This window comes from Opisthocomus hoazin, chromosome 9 (assembly GCF_030867145.1).
Source record: "Opisthocomus hoazin isolate bOpiHoa1 chromosome 9, bOpiHoa1.hap1, whole genome shotgun sequence".
Taxonomy (NCBI): domain Eukaryota; kingdom Metazoa; phylum Chordata; class Aves; order Opisthocomiformes; family Opisthocomidae; genus Opisthocomus; species Opisthocomus hoazin.
In genome coordinates this window covers 23,026,187-23,043,452 of record NC_134422.1, presented here as the reverse complement: position 1 = coordinate 23,043,452, position 17,266 = coordinate 23,026,187, and the positions used below count along the sequence as shown (strand labels likewise).

General features: G+C 39.5%; 1 protein-coding gene across 3 annotated transcripts; it reads left to right on the top strand.

The window, feature by feature from the left end:
- The first annotated feature begins 475 nt into the window (after positions 1-475).
- Positions 476-15,297, top strand: FASTKD1 (FAST kinase domains 1). Of its 3 annotated transcripts, none has more exons than XM_075430859.1 (13): positions 476-538; positions 1,492-1,617; positions 2,843-3,195; positions 4,356-4,466; positions 5,638-5,769; positions 6,770-7,256; positions 8,039-8,153; positions 9,317-9,445; positions 10,207-10,338; positions 12,099-12,212; positions 12,487-12,628; positions 13,653-13,767; positions 14,769-15,297. In XM_075430859.1, the coding sequence occupies exons 2-13, from the start codon at positions 1,540-1,542 to the stop codon at positions 14,856-14,858; spliced, it is 1,998 nt and encodes a 665-aa protein (XP_075286974.1). In that variant the 5' UTR covers positions 476-538; positions 1,492-1,539; the 3' UTR covers positions 14,859-15,297. The 3 variants fall into 3 exon arrangements, with proteins under 3 accessions (XP_075286974.1, XP_075286976.1, XP_075286977.1); XM_075430861.1 differs by lacking the exon at positions 476-538 and adding an exon at positions 575-1,158; XM_075430862.1 differs by lacking the exons at positions 476-538; positions 1,492-1,617 and having other exon boundaries at positions 3,017-3,184.
- The last annotated feature ends 1,969 nt before the right edge of the window (positions 15,298-17,266 follow it).

Genomic DNA, 17,266 nt, shown 5'->3' with positions numbered 1-17,266 from the left:
ATATAAGAAATCACTCCCAGTTTCTTACTCTTTGCATTTTAGCAGAAAACAAGGTGGAACACATGGAAGATGAGGCCGTTGTGGACACTCTATATAGTATTCTGAGGTAAGCAGCATTATGTTGAATTCCGTATGTATACATTTGGTATTTGGTAATAAAAAGAGATGGAATTTTGACTACGAAGACATTGTATAAAGAGATTGGGAGACTGCCTTGTCCCAGCTTCCATACTGTGACTGTGACACAGACAACATCTGTGCCTCAGTTTTTGAGGTGCAGGCAGAACTGATCTGTTTAGCACTCCCAGTAAATGGAGTTACGGTTATTAATGCATAAATGTTTATAATCAGTTTGAATGGAGGGAGCGATAGAAAAGTAAAATGCTGTAGTAAATAATGAAAGGACATATGTCTTATTTCTTCATAACTTTTGAAGTAAACTTCAAACTATTATGTCTTTCTTCTGGAGGCTGAATGTTGAAGACCATGATTCTCTAGCAGAAGTGCTTGTTACAGAAGCATGGAAAAGATTAGAAAGGCAAGTACTGTACTCCTATGCTTTGTTAAAGGTGGAAATTGCAAGCATGGTTTGTTTCATGTGAGGCTACACGGAGTTCTCAAAGAGTATTTACAAGATGTTTTAGACATTATGTGAGTATTTTAAATGACAAGTGTGTTTTTGAAGGTTTTAGAAGTTATTTTTATACATATGGAGGCTTTGAGTGTTGATGGACTTTGGTACACAAATGCTTGAGATATTCAGGTGCTGCAGCAGCAAGGACTGACGCATAAGATTTTGGGAATTTTTGGTCTGTGTAGATTTACGTGTTTGAAGTGAATTGCAGGTTTTAATATTTACGGTTTTATCTTAGAGCTTTCTGTCCAACTCTTAAAATGGTTGTTAGAACCCTGCTCATCTCAATTTTGGTAAAAACCTTTTGTATTAAAACCCAACATTTTCCGTCTGTGTGGTTTTTTGTTGTTATTTTTTGTCTTTTTTTTTATATTGTAATTTTCTTTTTTTAATACCAGGTTAATGGCAGAAGCTAGTGTCAGTCTTGACACCAGCATCACAGAATTGCCTCTCCCAGCTTAACACCTGGGGCATCTTCACAATTAAATAAATTCAGTGTAGCTTGAACACAAAATGACACTCAGGTAATAAGTTGCTTATACTCATTTTAGCTATTTCACATCATTGCTTGAGAATGTAATATTTATAGATTTCTTACACTGATCTGGTTGAATGAAGAACTGATTTTTGTAGAGCTCTGAATGCACAATATGCTTTAATATAAGATACCTAGGTGTTTTGGCTAAGTCCAAGATATCACTGTAGGTGACCAAATAGGAAGTGCTTAGATATTTTGTTTCCTTGTTTTGTAATGTGGATATAACCTTGTCTTTTCTGTAGTTGTTGAAGTAGATTTTTGTCTTTCACTAGAAATAAAAGGTAGATACTTTGTCTGTCTCTCTTTGATGTTTTGACAGGCTTAGTTTGCCAGCTCTGTCTAAATTTGCACTGTGTTTATACAAGCAATGCAGACATTTCAGTCCCGTAACTGGCAAAGTAGCTCATATTGTGGACATGAAACTGGATTCTATACAGGATTTAAGGTAAGTGTCAGAATGAAACAGAGTAGCAGGAGAAGCAATATGTCACAATACTGGGCTGCCTTTGTTGAACGCTTTCCCTTTTCCTCAACTGGAGGTTGCTTTTCTTCAGTTTGGGGTCTGTGGGAAAGAGGTAATTTGTATTAATGCATTGATTTTCATGGATGGGTTTGCTTAGATGAATGCGTTTTCCCAATGATGTTGCGAAGAACTTCTTCATAACCAATTTAAACACTTAATAAAAACTAGTGTCCTACTTGGAGTGAAAGAACAGCAGATACTGCTTTATACTGATTCTAAATATTACATGGACTTCTTTGAGAATTTAGAGGCTATTGACCCACCAGAAGATGTTTTTCTTCCTTGAGATATGTAGTTTCTCTACTACGACATGCATTTAGTTTACTGTTGTGAATAGCAATAAGGAGTCTTAAAGCAATGTTATTTTTATTTATCTTGAGAGCTTTTTTTTTTTTTTTTGTCAAGGAATCTATTCTTTTGCTAGCATGTCTAGCGCATTACCCTAGTATTAAAATTACTTAAAATCTGGCCCTAGTCAAAGAAGTCCAAGCTTCTTTTTTCTTGCCTCTGCTCCCTCTGGGCCATTATAGCAAAGGCTCCTGTTTCCTTTTTCTGCTTTATACAGCACCAGTAGTCCCAACACTTATTTTTGCAGTTGTGAGGACCCTGCTTACGAAGCTCATTGAATAGGCTTGCATTTCTTTACAGAACTGACTCTCCTTGTGGTCATATATTTTATTCCCTTAGGAAGGGATTCTTTCTTTAAGAGTGACAATGACTCTTCTTCCCATTCTGTTACTTGAGATTTGTTTGGGTTTCTTTAGTTTCCTTTGCACATTAAAGATCTGTTTGCAAATTTGAATCAAGCACATCAGGGTCTTTCTTAGGCAAATGCTTTCGTCACATACAACTTTGTAAGGGATGGTTGAAAAATCCCAGTCATTTCAGAAATTCACTGAAAGCAGAATTTTTATACTTTAGTAGGAGAAATGGCTTTTTGCTCATCTGTTTTTTTCTGCATTAGATTTAAAATTCCTTTTTATGCAGAAGTCAGCAACATCCTGACTAATGTTCTTTTCTTTGCATAGTTTATTTAAGAAATTTAAAATTTATTACTTATCATGTTCAATGTGTAAGTGTAAAATCTTTTGAATTTTTTAGGATCTTGTCAGTTTTGATGATCAGCATATCTGATGTTATCTCATAGAGTTTTCGAGATAGATTACTACACAAGGCTGAACAGCTCTTGGAAGAAAAGGATGAAGTCCACTTCAACTATGCCAAAAGAATACTACAGTTTCTTCAGAATGTTAAACTGAGATATCATCCATTGGTAGAAAAATGCAACAAGATTTTTCTTAAAAGTGCCTCCAGTCTTGATATACACAGTATTAGTCTTATTTTTGGACTGTATGAGCAGCTGGGTTTTGACTATGCTGAATTCCGCCTGGTAGCTGAACAGCTGCTGTCTGAAACTATAGATGATTATGATGATCCTGAAACCTTCACAAAATTATTTTTTACTCTTGGGCCTATGGCAGGATCCAAGGTAAGAGAAAGGTAAGTTTATTAACAATTTTGTCTTAGTTATGATATATACATAGTCTTGCATGGAAATTAAAGATGCATTGGTGTTTAGAGGAATTTCTGAGCCTATCCGTGAGCTGAGTGTTAGGTTTCCTAGTTGTAACTTTGTAGCAGCGTATTATTTCATTATGGAAACACTGTCATAGCAGTTTGTCTTAAAAAGAGTTGTGTAGAAAGATGGACCTAGTAATCGAGGGATATGTGAATGCTGTTACGAAAGGCCGTCTTGTAGCTCTCTCTTGGACTACAGCCTTCCTTTCACAGTGGATTGTGGTAAAAAACCTCCTGAGAAATATATGCAGTGTTATATGTTGTTTTTCCCTTTTTAAGACTGACAGTAGCTGAAACAGCCCGAGTCTTGTCCTATCCCAGTTTGCTGTACATCCTATTCTATATGAAAGGTCATCAGCAGGGAACACTTCAGCATTTATTTAGCAATTAGAGCATAGTACCGTGAGGCAGATTTTACTCTGCCTGTTTTTCTTGTGCTACAAAATGCTATTTGGGGGTGGTATTAGTCATGGGTCTCTCGAAGTCTGCAGTTTTAGGCAGAATTTGCTGTATTAATTACAATTAGTCATATTTTCAGTCATATTCTTCATGAACATTTGCCTCTATTTAGAGATTTGGATATACTGCAAGCCTGTGTTGGTTTTGCCATAGCTGACTTAGTTCCAAAAACTTTTCCAAGATTTTTTTAAAAATTTATTTTATTTTTGGTAAAAATCAGTGTGGGACAGAAGTAGTCATTAGCTTTATTTGCCCCAGAACCAGTTCAACTCAGGTTTGATTCTGTTATCTGTAGCTTGTTGATCAATGGTGAATTGTTTAGTGTTTTAGAATACCTTTCCTACTTCTCTACATTCAGAATTGTTGGACTCACTGGTTTCTAGTGTCAGAGCAGTACGTACTGATCTGACACACTCACATCTGTTATCTGTGCCATACAGATCAACTGTTTAGAAGAAGGGTCCACAGAAGAAAGGCCTCTAGTTTGGGGGAATTTTTTTTCTGTGTTTCCTTAAGTAGTCTATTGGTTCTTTCCTTCCTAGACAAATAAAACGGCCGCAATCTTTGTTGGAGAATTTGAGCTGTTTTTGTTTGGAAAATGTATCTTCTCTTTTCCTCTTTAGGTTGCTAGTAACAGCAGGGCGCATGGCAGAAGAATTTAGCAGTCATCAAGTATTGGTAATACTGAAGACGATGGTGAAAATGAAATGCAGAAATTCTCATTTACTCAAAAAGTAATTTTTTTGATACTGCTAAGAAGTTGTATTCTCTAGGTTAAACTACTTCCATTTAGTATGGAAAACTATATAATATCCAGTAATTTGAGAGTTGAAAGTGTGTCACTTGCACATGAACACATATACACTATATCTAATTAGCATTACAGATTTTAGAATATGACAGCTTGACCCAGAAGTAATTGAGGCAACTTAGGAATTTCATAGAAGGGCATTTCAAACCTACCAAGTTAATGTAATCTATATTTTTTTAGCTTATTTACAAATATGTGATCCTGTTTGAGTAAACTTTGCCTCTAACAATTACTGTAAACTGGTTAGACGAATGAGAATATACTAAGTTGCAGAGAGTGCATCCTATCTAGGAGATCCTGTGATGTGAATTGTTTATTCAAAAGTTATTGTGCCCTACTTTGAGGTATTAAGTCTTGTGTCTTCAAGAACCTGGGCCAGGTTTTCTGCAGTTGTAAACTGAATGTTGTTTATAGGGAGAGGTAATATTTCGTACAATGAAGGGAAAAGCAGTTGAGGTTTTGAGCACAGAAGATGCAGCATCAGATACGTCACAGATGCAGCAGAGTTAAATGCAGGTTGTGAGCAGTAACTGTGGATTGAATGTAGTTGTATGAACCAAATAGATCCTTGGAAGAAAAATGACAAGTAGTACTGTAGAGCAGAGTGGTATTAAAGAGAAGACCAGGTGAATTCATGCTTTTTCTTCTTCAATCTCACTGGCTAAGGAAGGTCTTAAGGTGTTATCTCTCCCTACAAATCCAGCCCCCTCTTACAGCTTTAGACCAATATAGACGTAGCAACCACTGTTGTGGTAAGTGAGTACGGCGGTGGTGAAGATGGTGATGCTAGTTTATCCCATTCTTGATCCACTCTAAATTTAACTGATTGTAAAATCTGCAACAGAAATTACTACAGTGAAGTAGCTGTTTTGCTGTGATGAGGGCTTTAATTTTGCAGTTCACTAAGTGGAGAGAGGCTGCTGTGTCTTGGTGGAACACCGTCAAAACTGGGGTGGAGGGGAGTGTGGGTATGTGCAACCCTCCACCTGGGTACTGTGTGCCACGGGACACCCCTTCTTCATGTGGGATGTTCTGTTTTGCAGGATCTTCTGTATTAGCATAACACCATGTCATCTTTTTCTGTCTGTATTCAGGATGGCTTCTGTTCTGCACAAACACTTGGATAGCTATTATGTATTACAGTTGGTAAAGTTAACGCAGTACTTAGTGGTGTTGCGTTGCCACGATCTGGAGCTGCTTGCCAAACTAAAAATGTTACTGTTTGGGTAAGTGTGTATTCTTGGAAATGTAGCTATTTAAATTTTAAACAGTTGTCTACTTAATATTTTAAATAACAAGCTAAGATGTTAAATCCTTTTGTTTCCATAAAATATGAAGAAGTAACAAACTGTTAAAAGTATTTGATTCTATTAAACACGTAAATCTGAGAATAGGAAGTGGATATTGTCTTGACTGTAGACCCAATGGTATCTACTAATACCTATGATATCTTTTCAAAATAGATTTTTTTTGCCCCTTGGCTGCTGCAATATCATGACATTGAACAGGAAATTTTGATTGGTGCTTTAAAGGGAGGGTAGGTATTAATGTCTTCTTTGATGTTTGGAGGAATAAGTAATGAAAAATATACAGTAAGAATGCCATGGTTGGGACAAGTGAAAGTGTGGAGTGGAAGTGCTCTTTTGATTGAAGGACTGTCTAGTTAGTTCTCAGGCTTGTACAGTTGCAACATAGAAAGGGAAGCCGTTTCTGGAATCGTGGGAGAAGAGATCTGCCACTGTTGCTTCCACTGCTCACCCTCTATAGGAACTCAGTGCCCTGGCTGTACGTATTTTTTGTGCATGATGCCTTCATGTTCCTCAGGCACCTCAGAACATGGTGCTCGCCAGGACAGAAATCACAGAAATTGTCCAGGCCCAGAAACGCAGAGACTCCATTAACAAAGGTGGACCTTCTGCCGTAACTAAGGACTTCTGTGTTTATCAGTAACACTTGAAGCCTCACCAGCTGACTGAGATACTCCTTCTCTTCTTCTCTTTTTTAGTTTTGAATGAATTAGAAGGAAGAATTTAGTCTCGGTGAAAAAAGATGGTAGTCACTAACTATGAAGTTCTACCATGTCATTAATATTCTATTTGTTTTATATTTGATGTGCAGTTTTTGACTTTTAAAATAGAATTTTCATGCATTTAATTTATTTGATTTTTTAAACATTTGCACCTTGTCAGTACTGATGGTCTGTTTTTATTTCTGTCTCTCTTCCAGTTTCTTAAAATCTAGTGTCATACCTGCTGATACTGCTGCAATAATTCGTGTTCTGGCCATGCTTCCTTCCTTCCAAGTGGAGGAAATCATTATAAACAAAGCAGCAGCAGTTCTGCCTCAATGCAGGCTCCATCATTTGAGTTGCATTGCTACGGCTCTTGTCAAATGGAATCATTATGACCAGTTGCACTGGCAAAACAGTTCTGAGCAATGTGTAAAGCTTCTGCAAAAACTAAATGACTGTGGATTGCAGAGGCTTCAGAAAGCCAACAACTTAAATCGTCTATTGGAAGAACTTACACATGTGAATGGAGAGTGGTTTGGAGAAGTCCTCAGTGAGGAGACTATGGCCATGTGTCAATGCTTGATAGACCAAATAACACGGGCAAATGTATTACAGTTGTCTTTTTTCCTCATAAAAACAAACCACTGTTGTCCTTCATTACTTGACAGAATAGCTTCTGTGACTGTTGAAAATATACACAAGGTATTACAGTTTTTCTTTCTATCTACTGTGTAAGTTATTCAGTAAGAAAGGACAGGTCAGTAGTTGATGTGTTTCAGAACACAATCCACACTGTTTCTAAGAGTTTTTTTAAGTGTTCCTGATTTGGAGCTCATCTTTTTCTGTGTTCACTCAAAGCTCTTTTGCTTCCATGTATATTATTTTGCGCTTACCACTCTTTAATTTTCCTTTCTTCTTTTGTTGTTCAGTCAGTGTTAGGTCAACCATAATCCTCTGCATTCAGCTTTACGTTTGACTATCTAAATAATTTTTTTTAACCTCTTTACAAATAGTCACATCACATGGTGTATATTTTTACATTACTCATTGTTGTGGGGATTTCTCAAGTAGCCTGTCTTTTTGGTCAAAATTACTGTGTTTTCTTGCTATACTTTTTTTTTTTTTCTCCTTCTCAGTCTAGTATTTATGTAGATCTCTGATTTTATTCTGTGGCAGTTTAGTTTCTTTAAAAGTATTTAATAGGAAACCTTTTTAAAAGCTTCTTAAAGTCTACATATACAGAAACACTTGGATCATCTACATGAAATTATTTTAAGTTTTAGCCATAGCTGCAGTTTTAATGATTCCTGCATTTTATTTTTAAAATATTTTTCTCCAGGAAAAGTTGACCAAAAAAAAATTTTGAAAATGGCTCATCTAGTCTTAAATCTCCAAATTCTGAATGAATTATAGAACCCTTTTTTATTGTAAAGCAATATTAGGATATTTTGCAGTGACTTAATTTAGGATGTCTTTTTTTCCAGATCCACCCCTTTGGAATCTATTTTATTCTCTTCCTTTTCTCTGCTCTGAATTATGACCCTCCTGCCAATGAAGAATTCTTTGAGAGTTGTATCCAACATCTTACTTCTAACTTGAGTAAGTGCATTAGAAAAAGATATTCTGACACCAAATAAATGAGTATTATTGGAAGATATTATCTGTACTGAATAAAAGTGGGAATAGAATGGCATTTCTTTTTAAGCAAAGAAAAAAATGTGTCTGTATGTTGCTACTAATATTCTGCTACTGGTGTTAAACCACGATAGACGTTCAATGTACGCTTCCATTGGGTTTTCTAGCTTCATTTCACCCTTTTAAAAATTACTATTGGTGAGGGACTATCAAGGTATCTTGAGCGTAGTAAAAAGTAAGTGAAAATTCTGAAATTCTGATTAATTTTCCTTGCTGTTATTGTGTAGAACTTTTGTGGCATTCCCCAAGGAATCATCATTTGGGGACAGGATACAATTTGTGATAATTTGTGATTCATCACAAAGAGATGGTTAAGTTGTAGAGGAAATGTGTGGAGACTTTTTTTTTTTTATATATACTGATGATGCATCATTGATGATGATTGGAGCACATCTCCTGTGAGGAAAGGCTGAGAGAGCTGGGGCTGTTCAGCCTGGAGAAGAGCAGGCTCCAGGGAGACCTTAAAGCAGCCTTCCAGTACTTGAAGTGGCCTACAAGAAAGCTGGAGAGGGACTTTTTACAAGGGCATTTAGTGATAGGACAAGGGGTAACGGCTTTAAACTGAAAGAGTGTAGGTTTAGATTAGATATTAAGAAGAAATTCTTTACTCTGAGGGTGGTGAGGCACTGGCACAGGTTGCCCAGAGAAGCTGTGGCTGCCCCCTCCCTGGAAGTGTTCCAAGGCCAGGCTGGATGGGGCTTTGAGCAACCTGGTCTAGTGGAAGGTGTTTCTGCCCATGGCAGGGGGGTTGGAACTTGGATGATCTATAAGGTCCCTTCCAACCCCAACTGTTCTGGGATTCTATGATATAGCCTCACAGAACTCTGAAAATTTGCTGGCTACTGAAATATTGTGGAATTACCTTTTTTTAATACTAACTAGTTTCCTCCTGCAAAAACTTGGTAAGAGTTACCTTACGCCTTGATGCAGGTAGCAGAGGTAGTCCTTAATCTGCCGGTGTGTTCATTTAGTATGTTAAGAAAGAAACTTGGAGATTTGGGAGGGTATTGCAAATCCTTTCAACGTCATGTCAAGTGTTAATATGAATTTCTGTTTGGTTTCTAAAGGTTGTTTTGAAACTCACCACTTGGTGCTGCTGGGTCATGTTTTGGCAGTGGCCGGGTATTTTCCTCCAGTTCTGATAACGAGGATATTTGATGTTTCTTTCCTAAGCAAATTGGATGCTCAACTGGAAGGTAGATACCTAGCTCTCTGATGAATTTGGTTATGTAGCATTTGGCATCAAATAGAATTGTGGACCTATATATGACTTGAGAAGTAGAATTACTTTTTAAAAGATTCACTTTTCTGGAAAGATCTCTCTCTATAGTCCATTATTTGAGTGCTAAAAGGGAAGGAATGACTGAAAATTTTTGCTTTGTTTTAGAAGTACAGACTTGTATTGCAGATGAGAGAAGCTCATTTAAAACAAATTTTGTACTCAACTTATTGCACTCAGTATTTAAAAGTCTTCAATAGTATTGGAAACAAAATTACTCAATTATGGTATTTGTTACTAGAAATAGTCACAAAGCTTAAGAAATAATGTGGGATTCTTGTTGCAAAAAATGAGTCCCACCAGTCTCTTCTCTCTAAATAAAAGACTAAGTGTTTGTCCAGCTGTTTCCTTCCTCTCTACCTGTACATTTTTCACTATCAATGTGCTGTTGCCATTTGACCTACAACTGCTTCATTAAAAGATAAATAATAGAAGGGAGTTTAAATTGCTGCTTTCTTCTGTCTTGCTGTAGTTCTTAATGTTGAGCAAAACCGATATTTTTCTTCTTTTTCCTCGGAGTTTTTGAGAACCTTTCTAAGATTCTGCAGCATGAATTTTGTAAATGCCATAGTATACAGATATTTGTGTCTGTAGTGAGGAATTCAGAGGTAGCTGTTTAGTTCAATGTGTTGGATTTTTCACATTTCAGTTCACAGCTCTTTATTTTGTTTGACTCAGTCCTGCCTGATGCCCTAAAGCAGAGGGTCCGCTCACGCCTCATGAAATTGAACAGAGCAGTCTGTCTGGAATGCCCCGAGTTTCACATCCCTTGGTTTCATGAACGCTACTGCCAACGTGTCTTTCATAACAGTAAGTAATTTAGGAGAGGAAAAGCTGCCCTTGTTACTAGTAATAGTCTGTTTTCAACAGTCTGCTAGACGTTTCTCCACAACAGAAGCTCGGGAAGGCGCACCCCGCTGTCTGCTGAGGGTGCGTGCTTGGGAAGTGCAACTGCTTAGCAGTGCGACAGATAGCAATTTTCCCTGTGAAAATTAATGTAATAGAGAAGGGATATTTCTACATAAGAAATACAATTTAAATACACAGAAGCAGTGTATGTGGCATGGAGGATGGACAGGCAGGAAGAGGATCATTGGGATTGTCTGCTGGAGGAGATGGGTCGCTTTGGTCCCTGCTTCACTTACAAGGCTGAGCATTTGACTGAAATTTTTCAAGGTGAACATTTTTGCTGCCTCCTTTTGAACTCACTGGTGTCATCTACCTCAGAATTATTGAGATCCATCAAGGATGAGAGATGGAAAAGTAGGCTGGTGATCAAGTGTAGCAGCTGAGATCTTTCAGAATAGTGATCAGTTCAGAAAATGCCGCTGATGCAAACTCAGTGTCTCCTCCACTAATTCTCACGGGGAATATCTGCTCTGCGGCCCGTCAAACTCAGCTGCCTGGTCTCTGAGACTGAAGGTGTTTAATGGAGCGAGGTACTAAACGATCTCAATAGCCAGAGAAGTGACAGATAGTGTGATGTGCCTGGAACAGATGCAAAATAAGTAAATACTTATTTGAGTGTCTGTCACCATTTAGAGCAGGGCAGCAGTGAACAGCGTGGCAGATGCTCTCTGTTAACCCCTGCCCTCCCCACTACGGGAAGGGAAGAAGGAGGAAAAGGGAGAGAGACTTACAAATTGGAAATTAACACCGCTTTACTAAGAATACTAATAATCAGAAAAATAAGGCAAAATATACATAACCAATACTGAGTTTCCTGGGGTTGCATGCCATGGGGATGCCGGGCAGGCACCAGGAGTCCTGGACTGGAGCCTGTGGTAGCAGGGAACTGGACTCAGGAAGGCACAGATCGGAATCTGGATCAGGATCGCAGGCAGGACAAGGAAGAGGGTCCTCTTCGGAAGCCGGCCATGGACAAAGAGAGCGAGACCCTCGTGATCCCCCAGCTTTAAACTGAGTATGACGTGCATGGCATGAAATATCGCGTTGGTCAATGTAGGGTCACCTGTCCTGTCCGCCCCTCCCTGCAAGTGCGACCCTTGTACGACCCCTCACTTGCAGAACACAAGAAGTCTATCAACAGCCTTGGCTGCTATAGAAATAAACAGGGGCCTTTTCTGTATTCCATTCCTACCATTAGCTCAGTTAAACTATAAACATCATGTGTTATCAGCTCTGGAGTGGACACTGTCTGAAAAATAAGCAGCCCGCTTCACAAAAATGCAGTTCCTTAGAAGAGCTTTGCTGAAAGGAAAAGAGAACTGGTTTTGTTTTAACAAAAACCAGGACAGTGTCTAAGCACCGTGAAAAGCAAACAAAATCTAACAGGCGAAACCTGAAACTAAAATGTTTGTAGTATGTGAATGGGAAAAATCCTGGGATGGAAAGTCTGGATTTGAAATTCATGCTTAATAGGCACCTGCCACTTTCAACCCAAAAGATGATCACATGGTCTCTGAATTATGATGGAATAACACCAGGGATCTGTGGAAAAGCTTTAACTCAGTAGGCTGGCTGTCAAAAATGCAGTATCACAAAGTGCTATTTTCAGACCTTTGTCTGTGGAACTTTTGATGTATTAATTCTTCATTTTATCTTTGTAGGCAGTAGCCGAATAAATCCACTGCGACAGCATGTTCACAGAATGCTGACAGAGATCTTAGGCGGAAGCCATTATGCAAGAACATCTGTTCTCACTCCATACTACTATGAAATAGGTGAGAAGATAACCCTCTAAGGATTGTTATGGAAATCTCTGATGTCACTATTATCACCAAGATTAGGAGGCCCCTAAGTGTATGGCCACAAGATACTGCAAAGAAGAAACTGCTGTATAAAATACAGTTTCTAAAAAGTTCTGCATAATAAAGATAATGTTTGGTATCTCTGATTATGGTTATCACTTAGTTTTTCTAGAAGTAAACACTGTACAGATTAAATTATTTCACATTTTTTTTTGTTAGTAAACAGGTTTGTTGTGTTTTCTTGCAGATTTTGAGTGCGTTCTGGATAAAAATAAAAAGCCTCTTTCCTATATGGCTCAGAATATACCTTTGGATGATATGGAGGGAATACAGTTGAGACATGACATCAAGGATGAAGGGAGAAAGGCTCTGCCACCAGGAGCTCAGAGGTTAGTACCTCGAATTCTTGCACATTAGCTCTTCCAAGTGTAGATCAAGTTTAGAGCAAGGTTTTGATGCTTATGTCCTAATCCCTTGGCTGTTTATTTTTCCATTCCTTTTTCCAAAGCCTTATGAGGTTTAGCCTCCCTGCGTGTGGTGGGTTGACCCCAGACGGCAACTAAACTCCCACCCAGTTGCTCGCTTACTCCCTTGCAGCTTGATGGAGGAGAGAATATGGAGGGCAAAACGAGGAAAAAACCTCCTGGGTTGCAATTAAGACAGTTTAATAAGTGAAGAGAAGAAAAAAGAAAAACAAAACAAAAAGGCAAGAGGAAACAATTGATGCAAATGCAGTCACCCGCCACCAGCAGATCAATGCTGGAGCAATGGCTACTTGGAAAAACTCTCCCTAATTTTGCTGCTGAGCACGATGTTACATGGTGTGGAATGTCACTTTGGCCAGCTGAGGTTCTAGCTGTGTCCCCTCCCAACCTCCTGCCAACGGCAGCCTGTACACTGTGGGTGCAAAGTGAGAAACAGAGAAGGCCTTGATGCTGTGCAAGCACTCTTCAGCAATAGCCAAAATACCAGTGTGTTATCAACACTGTTTTGGTCACAGATCCAAAACACCACACGGGCTGCTGTGAAGAGAAGTAACTCCATCCCAGCCAGACCCAGCACGAGGGCGGGCAGGGCATTCTCGAAATGTGTTCCCTGAGATTGGAATATTGTTTTCCTCTCACCCTTTTAAATGTGAGACTTGAAAATGCCAGTTAGCTGTTTTTGCCATATGAACAAAAACAGATGCAGGGAGGAAATGCTTTTTCTAACTCATGTGAAGTTCAAGTATCTCTAGATAAATAGGAGGAAAATGTTCTGGGAGTTTCAGGGAGTTGGTTCATTTTCTTTTTCTGTGAGTTGTCAGGTTTATCAGTAACAGTCTTGCTGCAAGTATCAATCCTGAACTGGAAATACCACTTCTCGCTATTCAGGTGGGGCCTTTAAGTAAATACACATTGTTGTTGTTCGCAGAATTGCTTTGGAATTTCTTGGTTCAAAAGCTTTTAGCAAAGATTCATGTCACCTGAAAGGAGAACCTGCAGTGAAAAAACGACACCTGGAAATGCTGGGTTACCGGGTACTTCAGGTGAGCAGTCAGCAGTATTTTGTGTCCTTCCTGACTTGTATTGATAATGTAGATTAATACATTTGCCTTTAATAATTAAAAGCACTTACTGGGTGAGAGCAGTTTTTGTATTTTGGGGGGAAATTCCAAGCTGTTCTTCAGATGATGTAAGGACTTGATAGAACTTGCACCTTCTCTGAAAGTGGCTGCAGTAAAACTGAAGTCAGAAGGTCTCATTCTTACCTTCCTGCAGGCAAACTAGCAATCTCAACGTAGCCTGAGTGAAGGAGAAGTGAAACGAGAGTTTCAGTTCAATTCACCAGTGATTTCTGCACTAAAAAAAGATTGAACATACTCTCCTTGAGTGACAGAGAGACAGTTACGGCAGCTGCAAGATGGGATATGGACGGTGTCTGCTGCAGTGATAGTGCTGAGGCAGGCACGACTAGTGGCCAGAGAGAATTCACAGCCACCGGCACAGAAACATTTGGGTAATGGAGGCTCATGAATGCAGATTCCTCTGTATATGTAATTACTCACCTACTCTCATTTTAGCTAGAATCCTTCTTCAAGCTGAAGCTTGGTTGGGTTTTTTTTAACAGGATAATCATGCTTTCTCATATCACCCTGACGGTAAATGTTACATTACTGGTATGCCATTCTAGTTTGATACATTAATATTACAAACTATAGTAACCTGGGATTTTTCTCTCGATTTGGGTTTCAAAAGGTGGGAGATGGTGTAATGGAGTTGTCGTAGCCTGTATTGCGTAGGCATCTGCTTTGCATCTCTGCAACTCTCCTGCTTCTTGGAAGCAAACTGACTGTGCTTACATGGAGAAGAATCTCACAGTTAGAAATTGATCTTTTCAGTATTAGAATAAGCCTAGCTTTTAGAAGGATACAGGTGATAAAATATTTTCAAGCGGAGAACAGCAGGTATCAGAGAGCCTTTTCCCTGCTGAGGTGTTATGTGGCTTATACCGGTGTTAACACCCAGTTTGGATGATTCTGTTCTACAGATTCCTCACTTCGAATGGAATTCTATGGTTCTGTCGACAAAAGGCGAACAGCTAGAATATCTGAGAAAGTATCTATATGGAATACAGTGATGTCAGGCATGCGGTCACAAGTACTTTTTATACAAACGCTTTATGTACCATTAAACTTCTTGTCATCCTGGAATACTTAGTTTCAAAAATCTCTTTTTCTGCGAGTCAGCTGGACCAAGGCTTGCCATGGGGCGTCAGGTGTCAAGAGATGTAATCCTCACTTTGTTAGGGATTGCAAAAGGCAGGTCACAATGCGCCATGAAGATGTGATAAGGATGCTAAAGATCTCCCATTACCTGGAAGCTGTGCTTTAGGTACATGAGTCTGCGATAGTTTTGCCATAAAATTACATTATTACCTCCTAAATAAATAGCACAGAAGCTTAGCCAGGCATAAAACTGTCCAAAGAAAGAGTTGGAAATACTCTTTACTGTGAGAGAGGAGGCAGCAGATCTACTGGAAACTATGTCAGCCCTCCAGCATGTGACAGAATGAGCAACAGGGATCAAACAGGATCTGTACTGTGAAACCAAGAAACTGAAGTGCAGATTTGCTAAGAATAGGGCTGCTATTGCAGCCGTTCTGTTGCCTCTTCCAGAACAGAGGAACCGTGGGTGACTCTGTCGGGGGAGGGTGCTGTGCGCTGAGCAGCCTCCAGCTGCTTCTCCTACCCTGTGGTGTGGCGTGTGCAGGAGAAGCAATGGCTCTAGCCTTCTGGAACACCTTCGCATACTTAAAGGAGAGACTAGTTCTAGAGGTCTGGCAGCCCCCCAGACCCTTGAAACACCCATACTCCAGTTAAATGCAACTTGGAAGGGATACCAAAGAGACTTCTACAAGAGAAGGAGAGAATAATGCTTATGTCAGACGTAGGCACTTACAAGCAACTAGATAAATCATGAAATTTATTATTATGGCATTATGCATTGGACTAGCCCTTGCTACTAGAAATAGAACAAAATTAGACAAACCATCTAACCTGCCTCTTCTGTAAATAAGACAGTGTACAAAACAGCAAAATTAGGCTGAAAATTGAAAGCAAGAATCAAGACCAAGAAAAGCCTACAGAGAATGACAACCACCTTGGTTAGTGGCGGTAAGAAACATTGCTGGTTTGTTTATCATGGTTCAAAACCATCTGCCAGTTACCAGGCTTCCTGTGACCGTGCTCAGCCAAGGTTTGTGTCAGGAGGCGTAAGATACTGAGACGTGGAAGGAAAAAGTGGAACAGCCAGGAGAAGGTTCATGGTACAGCAGTAACTGTGGAGTGGTTGTACTTCCGCAAATCAGCCCATTTCGGGGGCAGCCATTTTGTGACTACAGCTGCTGTTGCCTCATAATGACTGCTGGCTGTGCCCATCTCTCTCACACACACGTGCGTGTTTTCTTGCCGTTTTAGTAGAAGCAGTAGACATTCTTTTTACCACTTCCTTTGAAACCTGGCAGAGGTAAGCAACTGCATTTCTGAATTGACCATTATGCACCTGGCTGTCACTTTTTTTTTTTTTAATTACTCAGTAGTAGAAGAAAAGATTTTTGTTGACTGAACACAAATCAGGACAGGAATGAGCCAGGAAACCCAAACAGAACTGATCTGAGCTGCAGGGTGCTCTTCTGCGGCAGCCCTCACATTTGTGGGATGACTGAAAAAATAGTAGATGGCTGTCTGCTTATGGTATCAAGGGGTCAGGGGCTCTGAGACGGAGCAGATGAGTGCTTTGAGGAAATGTCATTGAAGGCACAGCACATGGGAAGACTGTATGCACATTATATTTTGTATAAAATGGAAAAGACAATTAAATACAGCTTAGGATCTGAGACAGTGGGCTACGCATCAGGGGGCTCTTGCATGCCCCTGCTTCTGTACAGATGACCTTCAGGTAGCAACCTCAGAGTGTCAGAAAGGTGGCAGTGGCTGAAGGGGCCGGTCATGGGTGGTCATGTGTTTGAGATGAACCCTGCCTTTCAGGTACCCAGCAGTCACTTCAAAGATCTTCAGGTTGGATAAAATCATGAGTATTCACAATGGGGAGAGGATTAAAACTTGCTATGAGTGGATTTAGAAAGGGCATCTAAGAAAATCAAAATACAGGAGTGTTTCAGTAAAATGTGCTGCTTTTGATCCTGTGCAGTCATTCTTTCTAAATTAAATCAGCAAGTGTTGGAGCAGATGGGCTGGTGTAAACCAGTGATTTAACTGGAGCCAGCGAAAAGATGCTAAGAACAGCTGAAAATTTGGGTACTAAAGGGGAAAACAGGAAAGATGTCCCACAGATTAAGCGCCGGTGTACAGCAACATGCTGAAATGAACCACGATGGCTGTGCCTTTGCCATGTGTTTACCTCTGTCACCTAGGAAGGCAATGCAAGGGGCCATTTGATCATTGGAATTGCTATTCGGTCAGGTACAGTGGGCTGCTTTTCCAGTTTTCCTGCTACATCACTTGTAATTAGAGTTATGACATCCTT

Coding starts and splice junctions, on each gene's coding strand:
- FASTKD1 (XM_075430859.1), top strand. CDS start 1,540: ATGCAGACATTTCAGTCCCGTAACTGGCAAAGTAGCTCATATTGTGGA. Junction 8,154..9,316: donor ACATCTTACTTCTAACTTGA/GTAAGTGCATTA, acceptor TGGTTTCTAAAG/GTTGTTTTGAAACTCACCAC. Junction 9,446..10,206: donor ATTGGATGCTCAACTGGAAG/GTAGATACCTAG, acceptor TGTTTGACTCAG/TCCTGCCTGATGCCCTAAAG.